This window comes from Galeopterus variegatus, unplaced genomic scaffold (genome assembly GCF_000696425.1).
Source record: "Galeopterus variegatus unplaced genomic scaffold, G_variegatus-3.0.2 Scaffold203, whole genome shotgun sequence".
Classification (NCBI taxonomy): domain Eukaryota; kingdom Metazoa; phylum Chordata; class Mammalia; order Dermoptera; family Cynocephalidae; genus Galeopterus; species Galeopterus variegatus.
The window spans coordinates 251866-275223 of record NW_007726314.1 but is presented as its reverse complement, the minus strand read 5'-3'; the positions used below and the strand labels follow the sequence as shown (position 1 = coordinate 275223).

General features: G+C 41.9%; 1 protein-coding gene across 2 annotated transcripts in view; it reads left to right on the top strand.

Annotated features, from left to right (window-relative positions):
- IP6K2 (inositol hexakisphosphate kinase 2) overlaps positions 1-23358 on the top strand; it is a 172466-nt gene that overhangs the window by 114843 nt on the left and 34265 nt on the right. Inside the window, exons 9-12 of one of the 2 annotated variants that reach the window (XM_008565770.1) lie at positions 4977-5042; positions 6957-7098; positions 7572-8759; positions 9029-11742. The exons of the other annotated variant lie outside the window; for it this stretch is intronic. Coding sequence (XP_008563992.1) covers positions 4977-5042; positions 6957-7098; positions 7572-7705 — 342 coding nt within the window. The 3' untranslated portion in view covers positions 7706-8759; positions 9029-11742. Of the gene's footprint in view, positions 1-4976; positions 5043-6956; positions 7099-7571; positions 8760-9028; positions 11743-23358 lie in introns of those variants that run through there. 2 annotated transcript variants of the gene reach the window in all.

Sequence of the window (23358 nt, the reverse complement as noted above, 5' to 3'; positions counted from 1 at the left end):
TTTGTATCTGTTTATGAGGGATATTGGTCTGTAGTTTTTTCTCCTTGCAATATCTTTGTCTGGTTTTGGTATCAACAAGACCTCCAGGTGATATCATTGTTCACCAGGGTTTGAGAACCACAGCTCTAGAGCAATCCAAAACTTGATAATGCCTTCATATTAAGAATACTTAGTGGCAAAGTTTGAGGAATACTTTCAAACGTTTTTGAGAGGTAGAATGACATGATGAGTATTGTATTTTCAAAGCATAGTTATGGTATCAGTGGAAAATAAATTGCCTTTATTTAGCTTTATTAAGTAATCAAAGCAGTGAAAATGAAAAACCACAATAAGGAAACTTTTTTATACCCATTAGCTTGACAAAAAGTAGTACCCATTAGCTGACAATTCCAAGTGATATAACAGGAACTTTTATTCACTGTTAATAAGAGAATAACTTAGCTGAACCCCTTTGGTGAGAAATTTGACCTTATCCTGTAAAGTTGAGTTTATTCTATAACCCAGAAGTTTCTTGTCTTTATATTTACAGAGAAAAACTCACACCTCAGAAACCACCCCACTCCCATGAGTTCCTTCCCAGTCACAGTCCCTCCCACCTCCCTATCCTGACTTCTCTGGTACTCACGTATTTGCTTTTCCTATAATTTTTACCACTAAAAAATATGGCTAAGTCTTTTTTTTTTTAATTTCTACGATTGAAATTACAGTGTATGTATTCTTTTATTGGCGTCTTGCCTCAGTTGTTCATTTGCATTTTTGTGTGCAGCCATAGTTTGTTGGTTTTCTTTGCTGTATAGTATTCCAGTATGTGAGTATAAGCTATTTACCTTTCACTGCTGATGGGTATTTGGGGTTTTTCTAGTTTTTAGCTATTATGGATAAGATAATTCATAATTATCTTCAGTGATTACATTAATTTGATTTTCAAATGTTAAAGCAACCTTGTATTGCTGAGATAAGATAAACCAACTTGGTCACTGTGTAATATCCGTTTTATAAATTGCTGAATTCAATTTGCTAATACTGTGTTACTGAGTGAGATTGGTCTGTAATTTTCCTTTCTTATACTACCCTTGTCAGCTTTTGATATCAGGGTAATGTTATACTCGTAAAGTAAGTTATGTCCTTTTTCTGTTATCTTAAGAGTTTGTGTAAGACTAGAATTCCTTGGATATTTTATGGAACTTACCAGTATTTTCTTTGTGGAAAGATTTTTGGGTACAGATTAAACTGTGATAAAGTATTCAGATTTTCTATTTCATCTTCAGTCTGTTTTGGTAAGATCTGTTTTTCTAGGGATTTGCCCATTTCCTCTAAAATTCAATATTATTAGCATAAAGTTGGTCATAATACTCCTGTTAATGTCTGCAGCATCTAGAGTAATGTTCCCTTTTTCATTCGTTGTGTTTTTTGGTACCATCTTTTTTCTGGCTTAGTCTTGCAAGAGGCTTGTAAATTCTTTCAGTCTTTTTGAAGAACCAACTTTTGCCTTTTATTAATGCTATTAATTTCGTTTCTTTATTTTTATCTTATTTCTTTTTGTTACTTTTTTCCTATTCTCTTGAATTGGATGCTTAGCTTTTTACTTTTCAGCCTTTCTTCTTTTCTCTTTTTTTATTTATTTATTTTTTGTGTGTGTGTGACCGGTAAGGGGATCGCCATCCTTGGCTTGGTGTCACCAGCACGGCGCTCAGCCAGTGAGCCACCAGCCATCCCCATATAGGATCCGAACCCGTGGCGGGAGCGCCACTGCGCTCCCAGCAGCGCACTCTCCCGAGCGAGCCACGGGGTCAGCCCCATTTTTTTTTTTTTTTTAAAGATGACCGGTAAGGGGATCTTAACCCTTGACTTGGTGTTGTTAGCACCACGCTCTCCCAAGTGAGCAAACCGGCCATCCCTATATAGGATCCGAACTCATGGCCTTGGTGTTATTAGCACCACACTCTCCCAAGTGAGCCACGGGCCAGTCCCTTTCTTCTTTTCCATTACGGACATTTTAAAGATAGAAATTTCCCTATATCCCTCAAGTTTTGGAATGTAATATTTTCAATCTTATGTATGAACTTTGATCTCCAGCATTTGGAGATTTCCATCTTAAGTCCCTTTGGACAGCTGTGCTTTGTAGCACCAATATGCCACTAGCTTCTTTCTGCCACCCAGCTGTTTTTGTGAATGTGCTAGAGAGTGGATGCCTTGCTTAGCACAGATGTCCGGCTGGGGCCTGTATACAGCAGGAAAAACAGAGGCCACTTCCAATTGCAGGGGATGGTGGGATCCTAGTGTGCATCTCCTCCTGTCTCTAGATGTTCTTCAGACTACACTTGTGCCGTCAGGTGAGCCCCAGCCAGCTGTCCTTTTGAGAGTTTCTCTTATTAAGTCCTTTCAAGTTCATCAACAGCCATTTTTATGTTCTTTATAATGGTTTGCATAATTTGCACAGAGTTTTCCTAATTGATGCTTAGTCTCAGAATAACATGGACAGAAGTTGGTTTGTACTTTATGAAAAGCATGTTTCATGTATTCAGTATTAAAGTACCATTTCATTAAACCGAACAGATTTCATGTCCAGAAAATTAGAGCTTCAGTTATTCTTATAGTGGAATGTGGATCTTATATCATCATTTGGGAAAAAAAGACATTTATTTAATAAAGCCCAGTGAATTTCAAAGTATGAATGATAACCTGGTCAGTGCCTGGCACATAGTAGACATTCAGAAACTTTATTGAAGCACCTGATGACATGTTCATAAAGATGTAAAATGCAGTACAGTCTAGTTTTTTTTTTTTTTACTCTTGAATGTTCTTTCTGTGACATGTAAATTCAGAGCCTGTTAGTAGATTTGAAAACTTCAAAAGCAGGATCCTCTTCTAGTGAGTTCTTGTTTTTTTTCTACTGGGTAGTCATCCCATTGTGCCCTGTCTACCCTGCATACTGATAGGAGTTCTACAAAGCCTGGACAGCTAGCTTATATGGAATATCCATCACTGGACAGCAAGGAAGATAGGAAATGCGTGTCCTATCCCATCTCTGTCCAAGCCTAATGAGGTCATTTCATTAATCTGGAAATGCAAAACAGTACATCCCCTCAGATGCCACAAAGGTAGATTATTTGCAACTCGTGAAGTTATACATGGTTTTATTTTAAATTTTATCCTCTTTCATTGTTAGCGAGCTATCTTAATCCTTTCTAGTGAGGTATTGGCATATTAATAAAATTAAACAGATCAAAGTCCTTTCTCTGTCCTTCTTCTGTTCCAGAGGAAGAGAGGAGTTATTTCCCACTTGTTCCTCATGTGTTCTAGACAACATTCTTTCCCATTCTTCTCAATCCTGAATCCACCAGCTATTTCTCTTCTCCTGCCTCCTTGGGCAAAGTTATTTATCCTCTGAGCTAACTCATCTGTAAAATGGGGTAGTAGTAGTAGTACCTACTTTATTAGACTTCTTTGGCAACAGGATGAAGCAATACACATAAAGTGCTCACCAGAGTGCCTGCTGGGAGTGAGCACACAGCAACTTGCAGACTCTATTCTATGTGAGTTTCTCTGTTTATTCTTCTAATCTTCTCACTCTCAGTTTCTCCTGTCCTTAAAACACATACACACACACCTCCCCTCACTTTATTTCTACTCTAGCTACTAGCTTTTCTAATTTTTCTCACAGCCAGGTACTTTCAAAGTTTGATCTAATAATGTGGGCTAGAAGAAGCCAGACACAGAAGAGAGTATATGATTTCACCAAAATTAATCTACAAGGACAGAAATTAGATATATTTATGCCAGGTACTTTCAAAGTTTGATCTAATAATGTGGGCTAGAAGAAGCCAGACACAGAAGAGACTATATGATTTCACCAAAATTAATCTACAAGGACAGAAATTAGATATATTTATCTCTTGGGTAGAGTGGCAGTGGTTTTGACTGAGAACCCAGAAAGAGTCTTTAACTCAGGAACGTCAGCCTGTGTATGGTGCCCACATAAAGCTCTGTGTGGTGGTCAAAGGACATGAGGTCTAATGAATGATCAGAAATAGTATAGGTTCTCACTGAAGACATTTGACCGACACGGAATGAGAGCACGTGATTAGTATTGAATTTTCCAGGGTAGGTGGTCATGACTCTAGAACTTAATAGTAAGGGGTCAGATACTGAAGCATGCCTCAAAGCCTCTCCTCCCATATATGCTTGCCTAACTCTCACTTCCTTCCAGCCTTTGCTTAATTCTCACCTTATAAATGAAGCTCTGTTCTATATAATAGCCACCCGCTCCCCCAGCACTCCAGATTCCATTTTCCTGCTCTGCTGTTTTCCCATAGCACCTATCACCTTCCAGCACAACAGTATAATTTACTGATTCATTATGTTGATTGTTTATAGTTTGCTTACCCTACCAGACTATAAGTTCTACCAGGGCAGGGATATTTGCTTTGTCCACTAATATATCATGTGTCTAGAATAGTACCTGGCACATAGTAAGTACTTAGTAAATTATTTGTTGAATTACCTGAATGACTGGTTCAGCCAGATGATTTAAAATCAAAACAAACAATAGAAAAGCCTGAGGCTCATAGGGATGGCATCAAAGCACCTTGGTACCTAACCACAGCAGAGCCATTCAGATCTATGCTCTCCTACCAAGGGCAGCAGTCTTGGCTACTTTCCCTGTCACAGGTTTTAATAGCAGACCAATATGATAAGTCAGAACAGTGATTCTCTGTGCAGTTGGCAGTGTAGGCATCTTCATGGAGATAAATGTGAATATTCCATGTTAAGAGGTGGGAGATGTGTCAGTGTACTTGAGTCAATGTCCCCCGTGATCAGGATTTTCTCATTTTCTGAATTTGTTAGACATTGATTCACTTGAAGAGTTGGAAAATAAATACAAATCATAGCTCGAGCAGTGAGAAGATGATCTGTTTCTATGTTCCTCATCATTACTATGTATGGCCCTGACCTGACCTCTTCTCTTCCTTCAGGGTGAAAAGGCTGATAGCTTTTACATCATAGAGTCTGGTGAAGTTAGCATCTTGATTAAAAGTAAGGTGAGTTTGTGTGTGATGGTGTGAGTTAAGCCAGTGAAGATCCAGGTGGCAGATATGCACACAGACAGTAACTGTTTGCTTAAAATAATGTGAAGTGTGTTTAGTATATCAAACCATCATTGTTATGTGATTTATGTGACTGATCAACACGCATGTTTAAGCCCATCCATTGATGTAGATTTAGTATACATCCTCTTGTTCCTACTGCCTTTGCCTCTGTCATGTAACTAATAATATGAAGAATATTGGCCTACAAATCAATAAGAAAAAGATGAAAACCCTAATTGAAAATCGGGAGATTATATAATAAAAAAACACATATGGGGAGTGAATATGAAGAAAGCTTCCTTTTTAGAACACTGCCAGGAGAAGTCCCTAGGACAATTATTATTTGATGGATTGGGTGACCTAGAAAACTGTTGACCTATAAGTGATAGGACTGATCCTTACCAGTAAATCCATCATCACCAGATTTCCCTGTCTCTTTCCTTTTTCTGAGAATACAGGATTTGTTAAAATAGTGAGATATATATAATACTAAATCAACCCAGTGTGTAACATTTTGCAAAATATATTTAGTAAAAGTTAGTAAGTATGGAGAAAGAAAAATATGATTACTGTCTATGAACTAGTTTGATTCTAATTAAAATAGATCTGTTTACATGAAACAATAGCTTGAAACTTCTGTGTTTTTTTACTTACAGTTTTGGACTGCAGATATATGTACAAATATTACTCAAATGTTTATTGACACTTATTATGATCACAGGATAGTGCTAGGCATATTGGACAGTAGCAGCATGACACTCAGGAGTTGCAGGTCTTGTCAGAAATGCAGTCTTGGGCTCTGCCCCACACCAGCTGAGTCAGAATCTGCATTGTAAGAAAACCTGCACTGTGTGTGACAATCTGATAGTGCTGTTCTAGAGAAGAGACTAAGTAGACACGAATACATATGCAGTCTCAGAGAATTCTACAGGTTTTGGAAAGAAAATATTGTATGGGGCAGACCAACTTCAGAGCAAACAGGTCAGGGCAGAAATATGGGAGGAGGAAAGGTCAAACCATGTAAGTTGGTGTGGCAGTTTTTTTAATTTTTAAAATTAACACTCAAAAAGAAAGAATTTTCTGCCCATACCATAAAGTGGTTCTTTGAGATTAAATAGTTTTTTACTTAAATTATTACTTAGCTTAGCAGATGGATTTGTAAAAAATAGGAAACTCTAGATTTTATCAGGATATTGTATTTATACAATTGTATGTAAGTAATGTATAATAAATACATGTAGTATATTATAAAAAATATTTAGTTACTTAAGTCTTCTAAAAAATGGGAGACCACTAACTTAAGGTACAGATAGTACTTAAAAAGAAATTTTGTCACTGTAACATGTTGTCCAGGAAAGAGATGGTCTCAAATCAAGAAGTAACCCAGGGTTGTGGCTTATTACCTAAGAAGAGCATTGTCATTATTTAGAAAGAATTAGCAGAAGGCCTTGTGTTTTCCACTGTGCCTTAGAAGTCAGAATTTCCCAGAAAGAGAATATGAGGGGTTTTCAAAAAGTTGGAAAGATGCATATTATCTTTTAATTTCAGTTTTTCTACAAACTTTTTGAAGTATCCTCGTGTGTAATCTTCCACAGAAAATGGTCTGCACCTTACCTCTTGATGTTTAGTTATTACTGAAAGATGTTAGTATTTGGATGGAGCCCCACGTAAAAGCCAACTCCTCTGACTAAACTACAGTACTAAGATTAGTCCATGGAATTTACATGGTACAATTAGAGTTTCTGCAAAGTGAATCCCTCAGTAATTGTGTTGAGTGTGCTGAGAAGGAATTGCAAATGTATGCAGCTAGATATACCCAACTGTGATCCTGGAGTCAGCCTAGGTCATGTTCTGTACCTGCTGCAGACTAAAACAAACAAGGATGGTGGGAACCAGGAGGTCGAGATTGCCCGCTGCCATAAGGGGCAGTACTTTGGAGAACTTGCACTGGTCACCAACAAACCCAGAGCAGCTTCAGCTTATGCAGTTGGAGATGTCAAATGCTTAGGTAAGAAGAATTCTTTACACATTAATACTTTTTTCCTACTTGCAGTATTTTTCCCCATCAGCAAACCTTGACTTATTCTACCAACTCTCACTCACATCTAGATCGGGACAGTTTGTTTGACCAACCAGAGAAGAGTGAATATTCTTTTAACGTTTCTGAGAACTCACTACAGCCTGTGAACAAGACAGGCATACAGGCCGCCTGGCTACATGAAAAGAGCAGTAGTAGAGGCAGGTGTCCAGGGCTGTGGGGGAATAGGGAGAACAGGTGCTGTTGGACTCTGCTTGTCTCAAACTTAGATGACATAGCCCTACTGAACTCATATAGAAACATCCCTTTTTCTGAGTGCGCCGTATTCTAGAGTCTAATCTCTATAATGCAAGTGGGTATATTTAGGAAAAGGTTCCCACGAGGGAAATGAGTTGTTAGTGTAGAGAATTCATTCTCTCTCTCACCTCTTTTTAACAATGCAGTTATGGATGTGCAAGCATTTGAGAGGCTTCTGGGGCCCTGTATGGACATCATGAAGAGGAACATCTCACACTATGAGGAACAGCTGGTGAAGTTGTTTGGCTCCAGCATGGATCTGATTGACCCTGGGCAGTAGGTGTGTCACATCCCAGAGCCTTCTCGGTGTGACAACAAAACCTTCTGGTTAGCCACAGAAAACAGACATGACAGAACCGTTCCTGCTGTTGCCACCGCCACTGCCATTGCTGTGGTTATGGGCATTTAGAAAACTTGAAAGTCAGCATTAAAGGATGGACAGAGGTTTGACCCACACCTCCACTTTGCTTCTGAAAGCCCATTATTAAGCCACTTGTAATGATTACTCCAACCCAGTTTTCGCATCTTTGGTTCAGAATGGCATGTCTCTCCAACAATTTAAGTGCCTGATACAAAGTCCAGAGTGTAAAATCCTCCTTTCCTGTCTTGCTGCTACTGTTGCTTTTGAAAGTTACCACGAGGTCTGCAGAAACTTGTCATATAACTGTAGATACTCTCCTACAGTCTTTCTCAAGGGAGAAAATGTACCCTTCACTCTTATTTTGTCCTTTGATAAAATCTGCATTTGTTCACAATTGCAGCCTTTGGTTTTATAATGGAAAATGGTGGCAAATGTGATGGATGTCTGTGGTCCAGTGGCATTGTACTGTCTGCTGATAGCTATACACATTCAGCTATCTCCAAACCCACAGTGATGCTTAGGGAGAGGTCCTGACCAGGGCCCAGCAGATCAGCACCCCAGAGTACACTGATACATCAGTGGGATCCATGTTAGAGCAGAAAATTTGGGTTTGGCACATTTTACCAGTAGTAGAGAGCCAGGAAAGGTTTTCTGGGTTGGGGATTTGGGTCTTTTTTATTTTTTAGGAGGTTTTGTTTGTTTTGTTTAATCTCTGTGCAGTTTTTATGAATGAATTGCTACCCATTTATTAGGAGCAAGGGTCTAGAGGTATCATCACCCAAATAACTCTCCTGGGCAACCCCTGCCATTTCTTATTTCCAGTTGTCCCTACCAGCTAATGGGCTGACAAGAGGTTATACTACAAAAAGAGCCCTTTCCTTCTACTCCAGAGGTGTTGTATAGCTTTCCTGTTGCACCCATCAATTTTAAAACTCTTTAGAGAAGCAACAGCTATTTTTTGAAATTAAAGAAAATTATTTCTCGGGGCCGGCCTGTGGCTCACTCGGGAGAGTGCGGTGCTGATAACACCAAGGCCACGGGTTCGGATCCCATATAGGGATGGCCGGTTGCTCACTGGGTGAGCGTGGTGCTGACAACACCAAGTCAAGGGTTAAGATCCCCTTACCGGTCATCTTTAAAAAAAAAAAAAAAAAAAAAGAAAATTATTTCTCTATTTAGGGCAAGGGTTAAGATCCCCTTACCGGTCATCTTTTTAAAAAAAAAAAAAAGAAAGAAAAGAAAATTATTTCTCTATTTAGGGATTACCTCTTGGACATATTCATATAAATGGAGCTTATCAACTGACTCAGACATTCATCATAAAGATCAATTCTCTGTTAGTTTTCAGCAATTGGCATCATTTACAATTTCATAGAATTACTGTACAGGCCTTTCTGATTAAGATGTTGGGATATTTGGGATTCTAATTGTTAATCCCAAAAGAAGGTAATTTAGCTGGTATTTATAACTTTTTTAACCTTTTAATTATATCAGGTAGAATTCTGATGAATTATCCTAATTAACTAGCTATATTAAAGAATGAAATTTTTTTCTCCGGAATGACTTAGAATGAGATGCTACAGGGGATCCTAGGAGCACTGTGAAACTTGCATAAAGATACATTTAAATATTGTAGTCAAGTTTATATTAAATCAAAAGGCTCTTTCCAATATGACTTTTTGTTTGTTTGTTTCTTTTTAACTTGTATGACTCAATAATTCCTTAAGAGATTATTTGCTGGGGCTTGAGTTATTCCTGTTGTGGATAATGATGGAGCCCACAGTCACCTCCCATCATCCACATAAGCTAGGGTCTCTGCTTTTGCCATGGATAGTGTGGCCAAGAGATTTCCAGAGTGAATAATCCACCACAACCTTGGTAATTCCTCCTTTTTTCTTGTGCTTTGTGAAGTGAAAGCAGAAGGACTCTTCCAGACTGCCTTAGGTAGCCTATGTTGGAACTCTCAGAATCGTGAAAGGTTACAACTAATACTTCAAAATAGGCAGCTAGCACTGGGGAAGCCTGTGTGGTGATCCCACATTTGAGGTTCTTTTTAATGGTGTTGCTTTATTATCAAATAAATTCAGAAAGTAGGCTTTGCATTTTAACGGACAAGAACCACACCTGTTTCTTGCAAAGGTAACAGGGACATTGGGCTTCAGGAGTGACACAGAAGTCCAGCCCCAGACCTCATGAGGACTCTAAACACTGAGCAGATGTCCCCCTCCACCCACCACATCAGCATTAGTTAGGGCTGGCTGTGAATACTGTGCCAGAGTCACTTGTACAGGCTGCTAGGAATGGGCCTTCTCATCCTGCCCTCTCACACATCCCAGTCTAGTGTTCCCCTTCACAGAGCCCTCCTTGACACCTCTGACTCACTGATGGTTACTGTTTTACAGAGTAGAATTCATCAAGTTTAAGTCCTCCTGCTCTCTAACTACTGATTAACATATGGATCAGTCCAGACCCTCACTACATACAGGGCCTCTGGGTGGTCTAGCTTCAGAAGGGGAGATTTTAAAGTGACCAGTGTGAAAGAAATAGGTCATTACCACAGTGCCAGGACCTGACAGTGTTCCAGTTCTCTTTGAAGCATGGGAAATCAAAGGTGATAAACCAAGTTCAACTCGGGGCTGTGGTGTCCATATTGTGCCAGGCAAGCCCAGCACTGATGGTTGAACCTCATGGGGAAGAGCATGTGTTGGGAGGAGATCCCTTTATTAACTGTTTTATGTTGTTTTCTTCTATATGTTAGAGCTTCACACCCTCTTTTCTGTCTTTGTTGATTTTGGATGGTAGAGAATATCCCTGAAAGCCTTGAGGTCCAACCTGCAGTATTGTCCTTACTTTGGGCCCCCAGTTTATCCCACCCATTCTCTTCTCTTGATTCTCTGAAGGAAGGGTTCATGTGCTCTTTTCATCTTAGTCAATAGTCTTCATATATAATTATTTTATATATAATTGCTATAGATTCTCAGAAATGAGGGTAGAGCTTTTCTTTGAGCAGTTTGAGTGAATTCAGCAGCAAAGTGGCAAGAAATAGTTTCCAGCCAGGAGGGGTTATGTTCCTCCTCTGATTGCCCAGATTCTCTGCTCACAACAGTGGAATAGTCAGTGAGAGGTGCTACTGGCACCCTGCACACACGTCATTTCATGTTATATCACAGTGTACAAACAATCCTCTGTTTAGAAAAAGGGAAAGTATTTTGCACAGAAAAAAAGGAAAAAGACCCATGAAGGTCATCTTTTATCTTTTGTTTTCAGTTGGCTGATGTTAGAATTTTTGTTCTTGACTTGTACTTATAAACCAACCTTGCCAAGGTACTAGTTGTTTGGTTTTTCACTATGATTACCTCTTTCTTCCTCCTGTCTCAACTGCTGACGTTCCTCAATGATTCTAATGTCTATTTTATGGGAAGCAGCTTCCCCATGGGTTTCCTTTTACACACTGCAGGGCTATCTTTATACTTTAAAAAAAAAAAAAAAAAAAGACAAAAACTGTCACTAACTTCGTGGGAGATTTGCAGAAAACCATTTAGCCCACCTTGAACTATGGGTAGATTCCTCATTGTTTTTTTTAAGCTCATTGTAATAAAAGAAATCTAATTCAGCATTATTGTGCTACCTCAAAGGTAAAAATGTTTTAAGGTCTTCTTTTGGTCCTGAGTTCTACACATAGTGTTTGAAATGTCTTTCAATTTTAATTATTTTTAATCATTGGGGTGAATCTTGTTTTAACCTGTTTTACACTTGTATTTTAATCTCAGAAGAATAAGTGATTGGAAAGCAATCAATTCTTGCTCTGTGACATTGAACATATAATTAAAAGACATTAAGAATTAAATCATTGTTTGCCATAAGCAAGGCTGATTTTTTTAAAAAGGAAACTCTAGGGCTCGGCTTCACTCTTGGTTAATAAAGGCTGACAAATCATGTCTGATTTTCTGGTACAATCTTGTGTCATGTGTTTGTCCTCTTATTTCAGGAATCCAGGTTATCATAGTACTCATCTGGCAGATACACTGTTGGGATTAGAATCATCTCTAGATTACTTATAATAACTAATAAAATGTAAATGCTATGTAAATAATTGTATACTGCATTGCTTATGGAATAATGACAAGAAAAAAATCTTTACATGTTCAGTACAGAAACAATCTTTTCCCCAAAAAAAATTTTTTTGGTGGCCGACAAGTACAGGGATCCAAACCCTTCTTGACCTTGGTGTTATCAAAACCATACTCTAACCAACTGAACTAATAGGCCAGCCCCCAAATATTTTCAATCTATGGTTGGTTGAATCCACAGATGCAGAACCCATGGATTAGTAGTGCTGACTGAATATAGAAACAGATTTATTATAAGGAATTAGCTCACAGGATTATGGAGGCAGACAAGTCCCAAGTTTTTCAGGGTAAATCAACAAGCTGGAGACCGAGGAGCGCCTATGGTTTAGTTCCAGTCTAAATCTGCAGGCTGGTAGGATTGAGATCCAGGAAGAGGTAATGTTTCAGTTTGAGTCCAAAGGTAGGATCACAGGATTATGGAGGCAGACAAGTCCCAAGTTTTTCAGGGTAAATCAACAAGCTGGAGACTGAGGAGCGCCTATGGTTTAGTTCCAGTCTGAATCTGCAGGCTGGTAGGATTGAGATCCAGGAAGAGGTAATGTTTCAGTTTGAGTCCAAAGGTAGGAAAAAAGCCAATGTCTCAACACAAAGGCAGTCGGAGGAGAATTTTCTGTTCTATTCAGACCTTCAACTGATTGGATGAGGCCCATCCCCATTAGGGAGGGCAATCTGCTTTACTCAGTCTACCAATTTAAATGTCTCATCCAAAAACACCCTCATAGAAACACTCAGAATAACGTTTGACCAAATATCTGGGCACCTCATGGTCCAGTCAAGTTGAAACATAAAATTAACCATAAAAGCATGGTATTCAAGTTGTTGGGGGTAGTGTATAAGGATATCCAGTATATCCCTTGCCAGGAATATAAAACTCATCAATGACACCCAGCAGAAAACGTCTCCTGACAGTATTCCTTATATCATTTCCTTCTCTTACCATGGCTGTAACCAGAACTAGCAAAGATGCTGTGACAGCCCCCGATACCTACAGTTTCTTTCCAGGTGACCAAAGGAAGCTCATTCTCTAGCAAAGCCATGTTTCCAGTTTGATCTTGCCTTCATTTGGACAGAAGATGCTGCCTGTACAAAAGGGCTGAGTGGTGGGAACATATGAAATACCCCCCTGGGGCCTAAGAAACTGGTAACTGAACCCTCTCAAAGCCAATCTAACCTGGTTTCAAGGCTTTAAAAATTAAACGTGGTTTGGTTTTAGTGGTGGTATTGCTATGACTCAAGAAGTTCCAGAACAATGTCAAGATCATATCCACAGTCTCAGCCTTGAAGAGAAAAGGTTACATAAGGACTTTACTTTCTGGGTTTTTTGTATATGATGGCTGGCCTGTACAGGGATCCAAACCCTTGACCTTGGTGAACCCATGACACTCTAACCAAGTGCGCTAACCAGCCAGCCACCATGACTTTACCTTCTGTGTTAGTATGTTCTAACAAGAAGCTAGAAATTTGTCTCATCAAAGTTACCTGACTCTATTCTCAGTGATCTTAGCAAATCACTTAATTTTATAACAACAGAATTAAAACAGTATTGCTTATAACGTGGAAGGAAATTGGAGTTGTTTCATGAGGTATCACGTTGAGTATGGATTTTGCTTCCTTTACCCATCCCTTCTAAAGATAAATGCCCTATCACAGATGATAGCCAGTGATACATACTGTTACCTTTGGATATGTGGATAAAATGCAGAATGTTAACTAGGAAAATACAGCATAATCAGTTGTGAATTAGATGAGTATTACCAAGTTCTGAATAAGAATTTCATAAATTAAAGTCTGACTCAGCTCATTTGTTCATTGAACAATTCCTGATGACCAGCTGTGGACATTCCTGACACTGTTTAAACTCCAGGAATTAGCAACAGTGATGGTATTGAGGTTCACTAGGAGATTCCCAGACCTTTCCTCCAGTGCTGATGGAGTTTATCCTCCACACTTCCAGACATGCATACATAGCATCGCTGGTCTCCCATTTCAAGGATGACTGTGTTCCCAGTGTCTTTTGTTGCCCTTCCTTGGTCATACTGCTTTTCTCTCTCTCTCGGCTGTCATTGCCTCTTCATAAAATGGGTGGTCTAGACACACAAGTATGCAATGTCCTTCACTGCTTTACTTTGCATCATGTGATTCTGTTTACAGAAACATCCTGGGGGTGCTATAAAAGGAGAAAGGCTAGATTTAAGATTTGAAGGATTCCCCTCAGGTAAGGACTCCTCAGAAACTGTCATCTTTATGCTGGTCATTCTAAGCATGAGAAAGGCTGGCCAGAGATGCCTTTCTGGCCTAGGTACCTTCTGTAATAACAGATGCTAAGAAGCATATTTTTCTGAATGTGACTTTTGCGTGACATTTATACCCCTTCCTCTTTCAGTTCTTCCCATCCAGAAGGACTTGGTCCTATGGGAACTTCTATTCCATAAAACCAGTTATCTGGCTTGTCTTTCAGTACAACGATACTTCAAAAAGTTCATGGAAAGATTAATATTATCTTCTAAATCTGTTTTTCCATGAACTTTTTGAAGTACCCTTGTATACAGTTATGTAGCACCCAGCCCATTTGTACACCACAGGGCAGAAGGCTGGCCAGGCTGGAGTGTGAAACCAGAGGAGGACGGGGAGCTGCCCCAGACACGAGGAAAGGCAGCAGGACCTGACTGCACCAATCTTTCTATCCTTACAGACAGAAGAATGGGCATTTGCGAGTCAGCTCTTAAGGAAGACAGTTGAAATGTAGGGTACAAGCCTTCTTGGCCATGGGCCTACCCTTCCTCCCTCTGTAGAACTGCACTAAGCCAAGGGGCAAAAGTCACTGTGTACGCTGCTGGAAGCCAGGATCCAGCAATCCCCTTCCTGGCCAGGTACTCCAACCCCCAGGACAGGACAGGTTTTTGTCTAGTAAATAGGTAAAAAGGAGAAAGAGCTGAAGTCCAGACTGACCAGATAAACAAACCAGCACTTTATAGCAGAACATCCAATCATGGTCTAACTGGACATTTTCATTTTGAAACTGCTGGCATGGGCATGAGAGGACACCAGCAGCAGACACTCCCTTGCCTGCTGTGGTCACTGTGTGGGCAACTATAGGGGCGGAAGACCTGAGGCTGAGTCTTGACATGCCAGCAGGCAAGGAGGAGGCCTTTGGGACAGATGTGCATCAGTCCTGGGGTGAGTTGGAACCACACTTGGGCAACGGCACTGCAGTTTGCCACTTCTGCTGGCAAGGGCCGGGCTGTCCCTGTGTTGCTTCAAGCTTCTGGTAACCTGTCCCAGGACTCTGCAGCTGGCGCCAAGCCCAGGGTGAGAAATAAGGCCATGCACAGGCTCAGGGCCCCCACCATTCCCAAATCTCTGCCTGGACCCCAGACTAGGGGCTGTTCCCCAGGCAGCTGCAGCCCTGGCATCACTGGGGTACAGAGCTCTTTCCCAACCAAGGTGTAGCTGGATCGGAGGGCACTTGACCCTCAGACCCTGAGCATGGGACACCGCCCCTACCTCGAAACTTGAAATGGTTTCACCCAGCTGGCAGTTCCTGGCTGAGGCCAGCCAGGCAAGGACAGGTTAGGGCCCTCATCCTGTGCCTCACCTTGCCCCTCTGTAAGAAGGCAGCAGGTTTATAGAGGGGCATCCACCCCTGTTGCCCCTGGCTTTGCCTGCAGGCCTTTACCTACCTGGGCAGGGCCAATGCCCAACTATAATAGAGGGGCTGGTGTGGTCTCTGCCCGTGTGCTCACTTCAAGCCTTGTATTGCAGCAAAAGCAGCCCCCACTCCCTGACACAGAGCTGGCCTTAGAAATGAAAATCAGGGAGGACTAGCCTCGCTTTGAGGAACTGGTATAAGGACCAGCTTCACAACATGCAGGCAAGGGCACATTAAGAGTGAGGGGGTGGGGCCCACTGAGACCAGGCAGGCTTCCAGCACAATAGGAATGTCTCTGCTGGCCCCTCTGGGCTCGGCGCTGCCTAGACATGCCAGGTACAGGGTGTGCATGTTCAGGACGTTCTGGGAATCACATCCACCCTGCCCCCTTGGGATCCTTTTCTTTGTAATTTTCCCATCTTTTGTTCTGGAACAAACTATAGGAATGACTTGCAGCCAGGTCCTCCCTGCATGGCCCACATCCTGGGGCTATGGGGCTTGTGGGGTTGTGGAGCTGTGGGTGGAATTTTCAGAGACCTGAGTCCTGCCCCTGCCCTGTGGGAACATCATGTTTCCAACTCGGAGCTGCATGTCCAGCCCTCCAGCACTGGGGGCCATGGGAAGACGCCAGGCCAAAGGGGGTGGGGAGTGAGCGAGAACAGTCAACCGGATTAAGGAACAGGCAGGGAAGGGGGTTCCTATAGATGTCTGATCCCAGAACAACTTTACCCACCCCCCAGGCCTGGGCCCTGATGGAGAGAAGCGCTCCCTCGATCCCCAGCCAGTGCTTCATGGAAGGGACAGAGAGGGGTAGGGGAGCAACGGCCCGCCCACATATACGCCATGGCCCTCCCTATGATCTCAATCTCAACAGCAGAGTCTCCTCTCGACCTAATCAGACTCTCACCCCCTCCACCTTTAGGCATCCTCTTGGGGGATCAGCAGCCCATCCACATATACGCCATGGCCCTCCCTATGATCTCAATCTCAACAGCAGAGTCTCCTCTCGACCTCATCAGACTCTCACCCCCTCCACCTTTAGGCATCCTCTTGGGGGATCAGCAGCCCATCCCCTGTCAGGGGCCTAGGGACCTACATCCTAGGGATAAGGTGTCTGCTGAGTATCTCCTCTCCATCCTTCATCTCCAGGACCTCACAGTGCTTGCTGCCCTGTCCTCTAACCCCTTGCACCCCTGCCCCCTCAGGAGTGACTTCACCTTGTTTTTAGGGAGAAAACAGAAGCAAAGGGTCAGAAACTCCAGGCTCCCTCTTTGCCCCCCAACATCCTCCTTTATCTTCTGCCCCATTGTTCTGCTCCCTTCGTGGCAAAAACCTTGAGACTTGCCTGCAGTTGTCCATGCCCCTTCCTCACCTCCCATTCTCTCCATAGCCCACTGTGACTTCTGTTGACAGAACCAGTGCAAAAGCCAGCTCTCTGGAATCTCTGCAGAGTTCAACATGGTTGACTCCGCCCTCCCGCTTCAAGGACCACCTTCTTGGGAAACATCCAACTTTCCTGGTTTTCTTCCACCGCTCGTTCTCATTCTCACCTCTGTTACCAGCTTTAACCGAGACTACTGTTAAATGTCGGCATGGACCAGGGCTCCACTCTGGGCTCTCCTCTCTCTCTCTCTCTCTGAATCATCATTCTCTGCAACACATGTCTGCAAGATATATTTTCCTATTTTTCTCCATGCTTATATAATCACAAATACATATATACACATTCCTACAGAGTGGTTTGTCTTTGTTGTACATATTTAGATCATCTCGTACACACTTTTCTGCATCTTACCTTTCTCACTCATCCCAACTTTGTGGTAGGCCCTACAAATCAAGTGGTATTATTTTAGTTCCTTTTGGGATTTTCTTGGAAGCTGGCCAGTATGGGGATCTGAACCCTTGACCTTGGTATTATCAACATTGTGCTCTAGTTCCTTCTTTTTGATGGCAACATAAAACCTGCGCACAATTTTTTTGATACTCCTCTCACGAAAGGTGGAGTCTGATTTCTCTCTCCTTAAATATGACTCAGACTTAATGACTTTACTCATGTTGAATAAAATGGGACAGAAATGACACTGTGCGACATCTGAGTTTAGGTTAGAAAAGGCAATACAGTTTCCACCTGGTTTACTCTCTCTTGAGACAACCATACTTGGAACCTAGTCACCAACTCGTGAGGAAGGCCAGAGTACATGGAGAAGCCACATGTGAGTGTTCCAGCCCCAGCTCAGTTCTGAGGTGACAGCTAGCCTCAAATGCGAGACTTCAAATGAGGAACCTCTAGATGATTCCAGCCTTCAAGCTGCCCCAGCTGATGCAACACAGAAAAGATGTTTCCATTGAATCCTACCAAAATGGCAGATTTGTGAGCAAAATAAATGTTGTTTTAAGCCTCTAAATTTGGGGTAATGTTATACAGAATAGTAACTAGAATAGTGTGGAGGTTCCAAAATGTCTCCAACCATACCCTTGTAGATGGTCCATTACTTTGCAGGGTTTTTTTTCCCCATTATACATGATACAGCAATAAATATCCCTGACCATATAGTTCACATCTCAGTGCTTTTATTTCTGTGAGGGGTCTTCAAAAGTTCAGGGAAAATGTGTACTATGAAAAAACTATGCATGGATTTCAAAAATGTTTTGCACCAAAATAAACCTGTACTAACCTGTTCAACATGTCTGAACAGGATCTAGTTTGAGGCACTAAGAAGGATAAGACATCAATTTGAAAAGAGCTCCTATCAGAGCAACATGAGTTCTGCTAAAATTGAAACAAGAACAAACATCAAATTTATGGTGAAGCTTGGGTGGAAGAATGTTGAAATCATTGATGCTTTACAAAAATTTTATGGGGAAAATGCCCCAAATAAATCAGCAGTTTACAAATGGATAAATCATTTTAAGAAGGGACAAGTCAATGTTGAAGATGAATCCTGCAGCAGCAGACCATCCACATCAATTTGCAAAAAAAGTTAATCTTGTTTGTGCCCTAATTGAAGAGGACTGACAATTAGCAAAAACAGTAGCCACCACCATAGACATCTCAATTGGTTCAGCTTACACAGTTCTGCCTGAAAAATTACAGTTGAGCAAACTTTCCATTCCATGAGTGCCAATATTGTTGTGCCCAGGTCAGCTGCAAAGAGCAGAGGTTTCAATGGAAATTTTAAATAAGTGGGATAAAGATCCTGAAGCATTTCTTCGAAGAATTGTAACAGGAAATGAAACATGACTTTACCAGTAAGATTCTGAAGACAAAGCACAATCAAAGCCACAGCTAAGGAGAGGTGGAAGTGGTTCAGTCAAAGCAATGGTAGACCAATCAAGAGCAAAGGTCATAGCAACAGTTTTGGGAGATGCTCGAGGCATTTTGCTTGTTGATTTTCTCAAGGGCCAAAGAATGATAACATCTGCCTATTATGAGAGTGTTTTTTTTTTTTTGAGTTATTTATCAGATATTTTATTTTATTTTATTCTATTTTTTTTTTATTTTGTCAATATACAATGTAGTTAGTTATTGTGTCCCATCACCAAAACCTCCCTCGCTCCTCCCTGAGAGTGTTTTTCAGAAAGTTGGCCAAAGCTTTAGCAGAAAAACACCCAGAAAAGCATCACCAGAGAGTCCTTCTCCACCGCAACAATGCTTCTCATTTCTCTCACCAGACAACTTTGTGAGAGTTTCAATGGGAAATCATTATACATTCACCTTACAGTCCTGATGGCTCCTTCTGACTTCTTTTTGTTTCTTAATCTTAAAAAGTCTTTAAAGGGCAACCATTTTTCTTAAGTTAAAGTAAAAACAACTTCATTGACATGCTAAATTCCCAGGACCCTCAGTTCTTTAGGGGTGGACTAAATGGCTGATATCATCAGTAACAAAAGTGTCTTGAAGTTGATGGAACTTATGTTGAGAAATAAGGTTTATATATTTTATTTTTATCTTTTCTTTCTTTTTTTTTTTTTTCCTTTTTTGTCTTTTTTCGTGTCCGGCAACGGATCGCAACCCTCAGTGTCGCGCCCATACTGGACTGGGACCAGCAACGGGATCGCGACCCTCGGTGTTGCGCCCGCACCTCGCTCAGCCAGTGAGCGGGAACCGGTCTGTATGTGGGATCCGAACCCTCAGCGGGAGCGCCGCTGCACTTCCCAAGCGGCGCACTGTAGCAGTGCGCCACCGGGCCGACCCCTTTATCTTTTATTTCTTTATTTTTTTTAGTTTTGTGGATTTTTTTTTTTCTTTTTTGGGGGGGGTTGATTTTCTTTGTGGTTGGCTGGCACAGGGATCCGAGCCCTTGACTATTTTATTTTTATCTTTTAAGTCCATTTTTCCATGAACTATTTGAAGTCTCCTTGTATAAGTGAGAATCCCATGATTGGGATTATAGTTGTAGAGCCCAAAAGTATATGCATTTTTATTTTTCTGGAGTTTGCCAAATTTCTTTCCAAAAAGGCTATAGCCAATCTGACCTCTGCCAACAATGTTTGGAAGCATCCCTTCCCTCAAATCCCCCAAAGCAAGAGTTGGTACAGGTCTTTTTAACTTTTTGCTGGTCTGCTGGGAATAAAGTGACTTATCTCATTGTTACTCTTTCTTTAAAAAAATTAATAGACTTTATTTATTTATTTATTTATTTTTTTAAAAGATGACTGGTAAGGGGATCTTAACCTTTGACTTGGTGTTGTCAGCACCATGCTCATCCAGTGAGCAAACCGGCCATCCCTATATGGGATCTGAACCCGTGGCCTTGGTGTTATCAGCACCGCACTCTCCCGAGTGAGCCACAGGCTGGCCCCAATAGACTTTATTTTTTAGAGCAGTTTTAGGTTCACAGCACAATTGAGTAGAAAGTACAGAATTCCCATATACCCTTACCCACACACATTCACAGCTTCCCCCACTATCAATATCCCACATCAGTGTGATATACTTGTTACAATCAATGAGCCAATGTTGACACACCATCAACCAATATCCACAGTTTATGTAGGGTTCATTCTTTGTGTTGTACACTATCTTTGTCTGTTCAGGCTGCTATAACAAAATACCACAGACTGGGTTGCTTACAAACAACAGAAATTTATTTCTCAGTTATGGAGGCCGGGAAGTCCAAGATCAAGATACTGGTAGATTCAGTGTCTGGTGAGGACCCTTTTCCTGATTCATACATGACACATGGTTAAAGGAGGCAAGGCAGCTCTCTAGGGCCTCTTTTACAAAGACTCTAATCCCATTCATGACGACAGAGGCCTATCCAAAGGCTCTGCCTCCTAATACCATAAACTAGGGATTAAGTTTTAAATATGAATTTTGGGGAGACACCAACATTCAGACCATAGCATATATTGGCTTGACAAATGTATAATGACATGCATCCACCATTATCATATCATACAGAGTAGTTTTGCTGCCCTAAAAATCCTCTGTGCTCCACCTATTTTTTTTCTCACTCCCTCCAAACATCTGGTAACCACCGATTTTTTTACTCTCCCTATAGTTTTGCCGTTGTTACGTTTTTTACCTTGATTTGCATTCCTTGCCTTCTAATGAATTTAAATATCTCTTCATGTTAGAGGTTCTATTGGTTGCCTCCTAATACCTTTTTCTCCTTCTTTGCTAACTGATGGAGTTTGGATGTGTTGTCCCCTCCAAAACTCATGTGGAAATTTGATCTCCAATGTGGCAGTGTTGGAAACTGATTGAGTCATGGGGGTGGATCCCTCACGAATTGATTAATGCTCTCCCTGGGGGAGGAGGGATTAATGAGTGAGTTCTCTCTCTACTAGTTCCCGTGAGAGCTCATTGCTTAAAAAGACCCTGGCACCTTCTCTCTCTCTCTTGCTCTCTCTCTCTCTTGCTTCCTCTCGCCATGTGATCTGCTTATACCCGCCGGTTGCCTGCCACTTTCCACCATGAGTAGAAGCAGCCTGAGGCCCATGCCAGATGCAGCTGTCCCAGAATCGTAAGCCAAATAAAACCTCTTTTCCTTATAAATTACCCAGTCTCAGGCATTCTGTTATAGCAACACAAATGGACTAAAACAGAAAATTGGTACCAAGAAGTGGGGTGTTGCTATACAGATACCTGAAAATGTGGATGCAGCTTTGGAACTGGGTAATGGGCAAAGGTTGGAGGAGTTTGGAGGACTGAGAAGAAGACAGAAAGAAGAGGGAAAGTTTGGAATGTCTTAGAGACTTATGTGGTGGCGAGCAGAATGCTGTTAGAAATGTGGACAGTAAAGGCCATGGGGGGGGTGAGGTCTCAGAAAGAAATGAGGAACTTATTGGGAATTGGACGAAAGATCACGCTTGCTACACCATAGCAAGGAACCTGGCTGCATTGTGTCCATGCCCTTGGACTTTGTGGAAAGTGGGACTTAGAGTTGTGAACCAGAGCGTTTGGCAGAAGAAATTTCTAAACAGCAGAGCATTAAGAAAGCTGCATGGTTGCTTTTAAGAGCCTACTCTGAGTTATGGCAGCAAAGACATGATGTAAAGCCAGAAATTAAAAGGGATGCAGAGAGTAAAGTTTTGGAATATTTGCAGCCTGGCCATGTGGTAGAAAAGTAGAGAGCATGCAATGGTGCAGCCCAGCGACTATTAGCTAAGAAGATTAGTACAAAGGAAAGGGATTATCAAGAGAAGGAGAAAAAGGCCCTGAAGGCATTGCAGAAGCCTCTGAGGCCAACCGTTCCATTTCAGGCCCAAAGGCCTAGGAAGACAGAATGGTCTTGGGGAAAAGGCCCGAGGCACCCTCCATGGGCTTGCTGCCCAGGGCCACCTTGAGAAGCTGCTTCCAGCACCAGCACCCCAGCTGCTTTGGCTGCTCCAGCTGTGGCTAAATTGGCTCCAGGTGTGGCTGAACCCGCAGCTTTGGAAAATACCAGCCAGAAGTCTTGGCGGTGTCCATGTGGTGTTAGGTCTGCAGGCTCATAGAATGCCAGAGCTGGGGAGGCTTGGGAACCTCCACCTAGATTTCAAAGTATGTACGGAAAAGTCTGGGGGCCCAGGAAGAGATCTGTCACAGGGGTGGAGTCACCGCAGACAGCCTTCGCTAGAGCAATGCCAAGCAGAAATGTGGGGTCAGAGTTGCAGCAGAAAAACCCCAACAGCGCCATGCCTAGTGAAACTATGAGAGCAGGAATGCCATGGAGACCCCAGACCCGTGGAGCTACCAGAGTGGAACACCAGCCTGGGAGAGGTGAAGTGTGGCCTGAGACCTGGAAAGCCATAGGAGCGGAGCTGCCCAAGGACTTGGGGACCCAACCCCCACACCAGTGTGCAGTCGAACATGTAATCAAGGTACCTGATTTGCCAGCCTTGCGACTTAATGCCTGCCCTGCTGGGTTTCAGACTTGTTTGGGACCTGTTTTTCCTTTCTTCTGGCCTATTCCTCCCTTTTGGAATGGGAATGTATGCCCAGTGTCTGTTCCACCATTGTGTCTTGGCAGTAGATAAATTTGGTTTTGTTTTTCAGGTTCACAGCTTGAAGGACTTTTGCTTTTGGTCTCAGATGAGACTTTGGACTTTGGACTTTTAAGTTGGTGCTGGAACAAGCTAAGACTTTTGGGACTGTTGGGATAGAATGCTTGTATTTTGTATGTGAGAGGGACATGAGTTTTGGGGGGCCAGGGGCGGAATGATGGAGTTTGGGTGTATTGTCCCCTCCAAAACTCATGTGGAAATTTGATCCCCAGTGTGGCAGTGCTGGAAACTGATTGAGTCATGGGGGCGGATCCCTCATGAATGGATTAATGGTCTCCCTGGGGGAGGGGAGATTAATAAGT